This window comes from Teleopsis dalmanni, chromosome X (genome assembly GCF_002237135.1).
Source record: "Teleopsis dalmanni isolate 2A chromosome X, ASM223713v2, whole genome shotgun sequence".
NCBI lineage: Eukaryota > Metazoa > Arthropoda > Insecta > Diptera > Diopsidae > Teleopsis > Teleopsis dalmanni.
Genome location: NC_051848.1, coordinates 32,284,220 through 32,294,581, shown reverse-complemented (window position 1 = coordinate 32,294,581; position 10,362 = coordinate 32,284,220). Strand labels below are relative to the sequence as shown.

Here is a 10,362-nt window from a genome sequence, read left to right as displayed (position 1 = left end):
GAAACTTGCGTTTGCAAAAGCATCCAGCAAGTTATCAGATGTTTAGAGATAAGAAACCTTTAAGTATTTGTATAAAGAGCTGTAAAATGCAAAATGTATTTAAGCTTTAACAGTTGTGAGTTCCCTTCACCTCATCTACATAACTACCTAAGCTTAATATTAGCACATATTTAATTTTTAACATTAATGTATCGATTGTTTCAACGTACTGCACTCGAACCCTTTTTGTAAGTCTATGCGCACCCCGTTCTATAAGATAATGCAAAAGCTCTCGAAAGCTTTTAATACGTTTAGAATAATTTTAATTGTGTTATATATTTAAATTATCATAGTGGGCCATTTGATACGATAATGCTACTGATTTCGAAACTATTAAGAATGAAGCGTCTAACTGAGCATTCAAGTAATGATACAATTATTCGGGTACTCGTATTTAATCTTTACTTAATAAAAATAGAAATATAGATTTTACATTATGCATGTGACTGACATAGAGAATATATATTCAAAAATAATTTTCAAATCCAAATTATTCCTAATAAAACCTTAAGTGCATGAAACACTGGTATATCCGAAAGCTGAACCTAATATATTGGGAATCTATAAACTTATGACATCTGCCCGTCAAAAAGAATGATATATATTATACATGTATTATTAAATCATTTTGGTTAGATATAGTGGGGAAAATAAGTGCTACTTAAACTAGTTAGTAGACATAGGTTCATCTCGTGAATAAATTTGAAATTTTATAGAATATTATATTTGAGTCTAATACCGATGAGCGTCAGTGTTTTCTAGGTGATTTTATTGATAGTTTCGATTGTTTTCTGTTAAACCTAATAGCATGAAATTCTTTGTTGATTTGAAATTCATTTACAAGAAAATAACACATAATTTTATATTAGTTACAAGTAAAATTAATTAAATACAAATATTTTTAAGCCCAGCTTACAACATCCATGTAAAATATGTCTACTTTAATCATTTTGCTACAATTCAGTTATCAAAAAATTTTATAAAAAAAATAATATGCAAAATTAATAATATTGCACAGTAGAATGATGTTCTAAATCTCGATGAACTAGTAAACCAGATTATATTACAACCTGTTCGTCGAGGTTTTAATTTAAGATTAGATAAAAAATACTCTATTCTATTTATATCTTTAGAGCTAATCCCATAATTCTCAACCCAAAAACAAAATAATTACATTAACTATATGATATCCAATTTTACTGATAGAGTCTAGCATGAGTTGAATAGTCTCTTTAAAGCCTTCTCTTCTTACACTACACTTCTCTAGAAATTATTGGGTTACTTGATTGATCGACATCATGTTCAAATAGTCAATAAAAGTTCTTCAAAGCCTTTTGAAGAACCAATAATATGACATATATTTTCTATTTCATAACGATCACACAAAGAACAATCACGTTTAGATTTAGATTAAAATATTAAATTATCTGACGTTTAAATTAAAAAGACCACCTCTACATTTAAAAAGTTACGTCGATATGTGCTGAGTGTTTTCGTTATAAAAAATTATACATAATGTCGTATTGCAGCTGTGGCCTATCATTCACGATAAAGGAATCGTGTTCACTGTGTTTGTATAAAGTTATAATAGTATTGTTTAATAATTTAAGACCCATACTTCGACCACTGGTTATTGAAAGACCCAGTTCTAAAAACAAATTTGTCAATTGTAAGCTCAGCTAGTATTCGAGGAAGCCTTGTGGAGGGGAGATTAAGAATTTTTCTTACATAGACGAAATGTGTTTGCACTGTACCTACAAACTGTGTTGGCAAACCCGTTTCTAAGTGGAGCATATAGATTGGGGTATTAGTGGGTAGAAATAGCATCTTTTTTAGAAAAAATTTAAAGAGTCTTTCCACTTGATCATAGTATTTGTAACCTCAAACTTAGGCACCGTAGAGTACATTTGAACGAACTTCCGTGTAGAATATTTTTAATTTATTTATGAAAGTTATTTTACGTTTAAACAAGTACTTTATCCTCGTGGAGTTAATTACACACTTTTACCGAATGAAAGTTTAGAGGTCAAATATTTATTGTAGTAGAGGTTATATATAATTAATATTCCAAGGTATTGATATTCATTGACAATGTCTACTTGCTTTTACCCGAACTGCCACGACAATTAATTACTTACTCTAGAACCTTTTCTGATAATCATTATTTTAGATTTATCTAGATTAGCGATAAGATCCCATTGTGAACAATATCTAAACAGCTCATTTATCATAATTTGTAATACATCAAGTGAATCCGCAAGTAGAACCACTTCATTAGCATACAAAAGCACTTTTATATGAGTTCAATTGATAGGTAGTCCACCCTTTTAAAAAGTCATGCAGATCATTTAAGAATAGGTGTTTCACACCTTGAATGACTTTAAACGAAGAAGACATACAAGTACCGTCCCTTATGCGACTGCTGGTGTTCGAATATAATTTCATTAGTGCCTTTAAAAACTTGTGAGAAAAACCTAAATTAACTAATTAGAAAAATAAGGCATTCCTAGGTGTAGTGTCAAATACACATTAGAAATCGACGAAAAAGGCATATATTTTCTTATTGCTACTTATATTTAAGGGTTTTATAGAAGTTAGAATGAAAATGTTATCAACAGACGAGTAGGACCTGCGGAATCCAGTTTGCTGTTCATTTAAGATATTATTGTGCTAAACCTAGCTATTCATACTTGACGGATCGAAAGTAAATCTAGATTAAATCCAGAATTCAGAATTCTAGAAATAAATTCGTAGCTATTAGTTTTTAACATTTAAATAATATCGCACTTAAATTGTAAACCCGATATCACGTATTTCTGCTGTAATAAAGTAAAATAATAATTCCTTACATTTCTTTTTCACAGCTAAGTAGCAATACTTAAATTGATATATTGCTTTACTGCAACAAGTAGGATTATATGTAAAGGGAGCTGATGTCATTAATGAATCACTTAAATAGTTAAAAGTACAGTAAAAAGATTGCTCAGTATGAACGAGAAGTGTTTGCTCCAGAAAATGTTTTTCTCGTCAAGTTTTTGTTCTGTTACTCGGCATGTATTTTACACTTAACTCAAGGATGGGTTTTGATTCCTTTCCTCCAATTTATACCCAGACAGTTTTTTGTAGTGTCTCTTGCTTTCCGTAATGGAAACTTGATGTACATATAAATATTTTTTCACTTCACTACGTTTTTCGTGTAAATTGAGCAAGTTTTTCAAAATTCTTGAATGAAAGAAACTTGGTGCTTGTTGTGTAACTGCAATACTTTCTTGATATTTGCAATACTTTAAGAAAAATACTCCAAGATTACAGTAAGAGAATTCATTAATGTTTACAAATATACTTTTCCAAAACTTTCGATTTAATTAAAATTTTACTAGTTGTAAAAGTTATTGTCATGTTATTTTTATTCAAAAGAATTTCAAAGAGACAAACAACAAAACTGTTATTTATTATTTTACGAGAATATTTTTATTAAAATTAAAAAATATCATTATAGTATAATGATATATTCTGCTTAGTTTGATGTTATTCTCTTCTAATAAAAATGTTAATTTAATTTTTTAGGAATTATAATTGTAAGATATCAGTTATATTATACTCGAAATGAAATGGCGAAAGTGTTCGATTTTGTAACAACTTTTTTCTTCTTAATTGGATAAACTCAGTACTTTTCTTCAATACCAAGTAATTTGCAAACAAGCAGAAAAAAATTATTTAATACTCAGTTCTTTATACTGTTTAGTTTAAACACTTTCCACATATTCATATGAGTACAAGTACAGTATATTTTAAAAAAGTATTTAGTTAGATACTCATAGGGGCTTTACAAAATATATATTAATTATAAAATTTAAGAATTGTAATTCCAAAAGTGTTGAAATTTTAATAAATATAGTTTTTACAATTCTCATTTTGTTTAAATACGTAATACCATAAGTTAACTAACATTTATCATGTAATATTGTGTAAAGATTTCAGTTTAATACATATTATTAAATTTGTGTATCAGTGCTTTATCAGTGCTATCAGCTCGTAACCGAAATGGTTAAATTTTAATGACTAATTTAATACTAATATTTATTATATTTCAATAATTATTATTAATCACGCTGAAATGATTATTTGTAATTAATCAATTCTAAAAATCATTTTTTTAACGCCAATTAGGCATTTACTTTTGTGAGCATATTACAAAAGAACAACCGCTTATTTTGAAATTAGTACACGAAATTGTACCACGTTTAGCTTTCATAGTTGTTTCCAAACGTTTAAATACTCGGCTGTTCATTAATAATTGTAATCCACCACCAGGAACAGTTGTAGATGATGTTATAACATTGCCGGAACGTTATGATTTCTTTATAGTTTCGCAAAATGTACGCCAGGGAACGGTTTCTCCAACGAGTTATAATGTAATTTATGATACCATGGGTCTCACTCCAGATCGTATACAAATGCTTACTTACAAAATGACCCACATGTACTATAACTACACAGGTACCTGTCGTGTCCCGGCTGTTTGTCAGTATGCGCATAAGTTGGCTTATTTAGTTGCTGAAAGCATACATTGTCCACCCTCTCAATTGCATGAAAAAAATTTATACTTTTTGTAAAAGTTAATATTAATATAACTTTTACTTTATAGTTAGTTAATATAACTAACTTTTAATTTCAATATTAATATATAAATTTTTTTTTCAAATTTAATTACATCATTAATTATATGATTATATAATTAATTCCATGATTATATTATTAACCAAACGAACATTAATAAAAATTGTTTAAAAAATTTATGTAAAAATAATGAGAAATTCTTATAAATTTTTCTAGAATATCTCAATATTTATAAAATAACTAAAACAAATGTTAAATAACTACAAATAAAACATCTTTTAAACAAATTTAACGTATTTTTTATTAAAGGAAAAGGGAATAGTCTCTAATAAGGAGACTATTAGAAAGTACTTAATGTTGGTTGATAAATCTCGTAGCTTGTATTTAACCTTTACAGTTCATCTATTATTGGGAGTCTTCCAAGTATCTGAAGCAGTCCACTATATCCCCTTTCGCCAGACTACAACATGGCTGAGGTCCAATTATTTTATCTTGAGCTACTTGTTTAGCGGGAGGGTCAGCTCTTTGTTTGCCTTCATGTCCTTTACGTCCCCAAAATTTACCACAAGGGGTAATTTGGTTATTTTGTCCCGGTTTATTAAGGAGATTCATGAGTTTAATGCGGGTAAGGCCTACTTAACTGTCAAACATTTTATATAAGAATTGAACTATACTTACTTTAGAGTAATTTCTTTCAAAATAAGTACAAAATTCTGCATGTAATCTTATAATATAACTAAATAAGTCGGTAGGAGAATGTACCAAGCTGCAACTATCAAAATCTTTTTCAATTTTTTCTAATATTTTCTAATTTCAAGCAATTCTGAAAAATATGCGATTTAATTTAATTCAGTCTTTTTAATATGAACAAATAAAACAGTAAAATTTGTTGATTGTGAAATATTTTAAAAGTAATTTTATTAAATAAAAAAGTTATAAATAAAATTTTACTTAAAAATAAAATTGTTGAATTAAATTAATAATAAATTAATTAATATTAAAAGTTTTCAAGCTATAATACATTTAAATATGAATATTTTAACATAGATATATAATTTACATACTCCACTCTTTTTACCTCCAAAAACTAATATACAATTTTTGTTTTTTTTTTATTTATTATTTTTATTTTTTATATTTTTCACATATTTAACAAACACAAATCAACACATAAGAAAACATATATATTTTTGTTTTACTAATTTGTATTTATACACATAAAACAAACAAATCACATTAAAAATAAGACATATATTTTAAATTCTCAATTAATAAATTATTTTTTTTTACGATATTTCGTCATTTTTATGAAATTCATACATTCCCTTAAATAACTTACATCCCATTACGCAATTCCGTACCATCTTTAAATATTAATAACTGAAATAATAATTATAATTGATGAATGTAATTATTTTTTCAAACGAACTTATTCAGTTTTTGGCGCGCATTTCTTCTTTCAAAAAAACAAAACAAAGCCCAATTTGCACACTTCATGTCGTTTTTTCGTAGTAAAAAAATTGAAGACCGTTCGTGGTGGTGAAACTTTCCGTTCGGGGTGGTGAAGCTTTTCACTTGTGGTGGATCGACTTACAACAACTAAACAACATGCTTTGTCTAGTATAGTAAATTATTTTGAGAGTGTATTGTTTGGTTTATTTTGTTTACATATAAGTTACCGTTCTTGTACAAGTATTCTTTGGTGCACACATTACTAACCCCTTCAAGAGCTCTACGGCAAATTGTTGTTGTTCAAACAAACAAACAAAATTTAGTTCACAATAGAGTTCCCGTTCCCGTTATAAGGTATTCTTTGCTCAATTCTTTTTAATTTACTACTTTTTCCTGTTAACAGTGAAAAACCCTGAAAGTACATATTTTATTCACAATCATAAGAAAATTAAATATTTTTACGAATAATTGAAGAGAATTATTATTCATTTTCGAAACTTCAACTTTAAATTTTATTACGTGTTTTGCTTATATAAGATTAACAAAATTTCTAATTCTCCCAGAGTTGCCATCATAAATAATATTTATTTAATATTGTTCTTTTGTAATATGTTTACAAAAGAAAAGCTCTATTATACATTCAAAATGTGAAAATTTATACTAATGTCGTTTTCGATTGGTAAATAGGGGTTTTTTTTAATCGATATGCTCTTTTAATATGCTTTTAATACAACTTCATTTTCGATTGGTAAAGTAGGGGCTATATGTATAATACTCGAGATTAATTTATAACATTCTAAATATTTTGCCAGAGTAACTAAAATTTGATTTGAAATTAGTAGAGTAGCTATGATTTGACAACTAAAAGTGTGATTTATTTTCGCATGTGCACAATTTGTTTGTTTATATATTTGGCGATCGTTTTGAAAAAATGGATAAAATCAAAATAATTATACAAATAAATACATTGTCATTTTACGTTATATGTTCAGATAAAGATATATATGAAAATTTGATACATATGATGATTCAATTCAATTTTGTCATCCATTTCAAACGACTTATTATTTGTTATGATATGCAATGTATGTGACTTGTCAAAACCGTACTAACAGAACTATAAAAATTTTAGATTACTCTAAAAATGTTCGATTGGGCAACAAAATTTGACAGATCGAGGGTAAATCTAGATTGAATCCAAGTTTACCCATCGAAAACGCCACAACAATATTGGTCATATCATCAATAATTTACAATATGCATTTTTTTTGAATTAAATGTAATCGTGAACATTTGCTGATATATATAAAACGGTTATAAGAGTTGTTATAATTAAAATAGCAGAATTCACAATAGAAAAAATCATTGCTTCGCGATAGAATTGATTGCATTTTGACATTTCCTAGTTTTTTGTTTGGATATTTTTTATTTTACTTATTTGCCGCTAAGCTTTTCTTTTAATTATTGCTTTTTGAATTTATATTTTTTTATGAATAATACCTACAAAACTGATTAACTCAAAAAAATGGATACACTTTTTCTTGAAATCGAGATAAGTACAAAAGATGAAGAAACTGAAATATACACGACAACATCGTCATTTGTTGCGCTCTTTGTGCATAAATTTCTGGACTCACCTGAGAATATACAAATAAAGTTTGTGTGCACAAAACTAGATAATAGTGGCGGGAAGATTAAGTTGCGTTCCGATAAATTACACGTGCAATTAACCGATGAGGATATCATCTGTAAGGAAGCAGCGCTTACACGAGCAATACAAGATTTGCGCCTGCCCGTTTATGCCAAAGATGGAAATACATTCATATCAGGCATGTGTGCTGTTTGCCGCGAAATTGTGGCTCGTCAAAGTTCCACTGAAAAAATGTATTTACTTGGGTTTAAGCAGAGCTGTTTGTTGGCGCCCGCCGAAGCGTCAATATGGACACGTTTCTGTGAGTTGGATATGCCGAGTGCACTTAATGATTTGTTATATAAATATCAAAATGGGCAGATAATTGATGAAATACCAACTGCATTAGTACGTTTTGAGCGACATATGAATGAACCAGTTCGTATGCATAATATTTATAAAGTGGCGCGCGAAAAAGCCAAACAGGAACCAGAAATCATTAATGGTTGTAAGGTAATGGTTGATTGTTCTATACCAAAAGAAAAACTTGCTATAGAACATCGTTTTGCCGAAGGCATAGCATTTACTATAGCGGATTTAGTTTTGTATCCTTGTATAATGCTCATATTCGATAGTTGTCCAGGTATTGGGCAATTTTTTCCATTAGTAAAAACTTGGATAGAAGAGGTTAGTTTCCTTGAATTGTTCAAAATTTTTTTATCCTAATTCTCTTATATTTTCAGACTGAAATGGAGAAAAATTGTTTAAGTAAATTGAGCCAAATATTCCTGTTCCAAACTATGCATGTTGTTAACTTCGTAGAAAACATGAAAATACCAGACTGTGATGAAACTAGCCTTTACAAGAAAGATCCGAAGCGTTACAAACCACGCAATCGCATCTTCACTTTACAGAGTGAAGTCAGTGCAATAATAGCTAGACTAGAAGTTTTAGATATTAATTTTAATAGTGACAACGATATAACGTATGAACATAACCAAATTGATTGGGATGCCATTGAGCCAAATCATGAAAAAGGTTCAGCATTACCGCAGAATCGACTGGTACGTAAGCGTCAGCAACTGGAAAATATAGCCAATGCTGTTATTTCATTGGCCAAGTCAGGCGATCGAATTGTTGATTTCTGCAGCGGTACTGGTCACTTAGGTATACTTCTAGCATTACAATTGCCAGAGTGCACCATAATACTTATTGAAAACAAAGCAATATCATTGGAACGAGCTAAAAAACGTGCTAACGAATTAAAACTAAAAAATATGCGTTTCTATCAGTGTAACATCGACTATTTTGAAGGAAACTTTGATTTGGGTACATCACTGCATGCCTGCGGTACTGCTACTGATATTGTTATACAGCAATGTTTACGTTCTCGTGCCAAATTTGTATGTTGTCCTTGTTGCTATGGCGCACTACAACCAATGCCTCATATTAAATATCCACTAAGTCAACGTTTTCGTGATGTGATCGACGATTATAGCTATTTGTATATTGCGCACACAGCAGACCAATCGCACGAACTGGGCCGAACCAATTGCAAACCGGAAATAACACGTCAGGGTCAGCATTGTATGGATATTATTGATACTGATCGCAAGCTGCAAGCTGAAGAGATTGGTTATAGAGTAGTTTTGACACGTTTGAAACCAGAACAATGTACACCAAAGAATCACCTACTTGTTGGTCATTTGCCCTAACAAGTTATAATTAAAAATTGTAACAAGTTTTTTTGTTGTTTGATAAAACAAATGCTGACTATTAAGTCTAAAGTAGTGATTATGTCGGTTACTGAGACATATTTAACTCATTTTACAAAATAGTTTAATTTCTTTTGCCATGTTTATTAAGTTTTTTCTGTAAAAATGATATGTAAAATATATATTATATAAAATAATATAATTTTATTATATTATATTATATAATGTCATTTGTAATAAACTGCCAAAAATTACAAAGAGTTATGAAGTTATTATTGTTGTATGTAAACAATTAAATTAATTTTTATTACGTAAATATTTTTCATATAAGTTTGTGTATGTGTAATTTTAAATATATCAGTTAAATTTGAAACAAAAATTTTACAAACAATTATCAATTAGCAATTATTTACTCGCAATGCTGTGTTTTGACAGATATGGAATAATATCCAAATCTGTCAAAACACAGCATTGCGAGTTGCAACTGGCTGCCATCGTATGTCGCATGTTGACCATCTTCATGCGGAAGCAAAGTTGCTTCTTGTAAAAGAGCACAATCAACTGCTGTCCAAACAATTCTTACTCGCGTGCCGCACAGATGGTCATCCTAATGGCGTCATGGCTAGTAGAGCCCCCCCTCCACGTTGCATCCGTCGATCACTTACCAACTTCAATATCGACCAATATTGCAATGGAGCCTACATCAGTGAGGTCGAATACAAACGTGGGCTTATAGCACTCCACACCGATGGAGTATCTTCTTCGAGACCTAGGTTGGCTCCCAACAAGGTCCTCAATAGGCCTCCACCTAACATTTCTCAGGATGAACGTAATCTTCCTCGTACGGCAACAACTGTCCTATCTCAATTGAGATCAGGATATAGCCATGTGCTTAACAGTTACTTG

General features: G+C 29.6%; 2 protein-coding genes across 2 annotated transcripts; both read left to right on the top strand.

The window, feature by feature from the left end:
- Positions 1 to 4,156: 4,156 nt before the first annotated feature.
- LOC119688292 (protein aubergine-like) lies at positions 4,157 to 4,981 on the top strand. Its single transcript, XM_038102971.1, has 3 exons — positions 4,157 to 4,166; positions 4,210 to 4,651; positions 4,969 to 4,981. Exons 1-3 carry the CDS (start codon positions 4,157 to 4,159, stop codon positions 4,979 to 4,981), a joined length of 465 nt encoding a protein of 154 aa, XP_037958899.1.
- Positions 4,982 to 7,538: 2,557 nt separating this feature from the next.
- LOC119689195 (glutathione S-transferase C-terminal domain-containing protein homolog) lies at positions 7,539 to 9,592 on the top strand. The gene is made up of 2 exons (XM_038103969.1): positions 7,539 to 8,428; positions 8,485 to 9,592. The coding sequence occupies exons 1-2, from the start codon at positions 7,637 to 7,639 to the stop codon at positions 9,454 to 9,456; spliced, it is 1,764 nt and encodes a 587-aa protein (XP_037959897.1). The 5' UTR covers positions 7,539 to 7,636; the 3' UTR covers positions 9,457 to 9,592.
- Positions 9,593 to 10,362: the final 770 nt, after the last annotated feature.

Coding starts and splice junctions, on each gene's coding strand:
- LOC119689195 (XM_038103969.1), top strand. CDS start 7,637: ATGGATACACTTTTTCTTGAAATCGAGATAAGTACAAAAGATGAAGAA. Junction 8,429..8,484: donor TAAAAACTTGGATAGAAGAG/GTTAGTTTCCTT, acceptor TTATATTTTCAG/ACTGAAATGGAGAAAAATTG.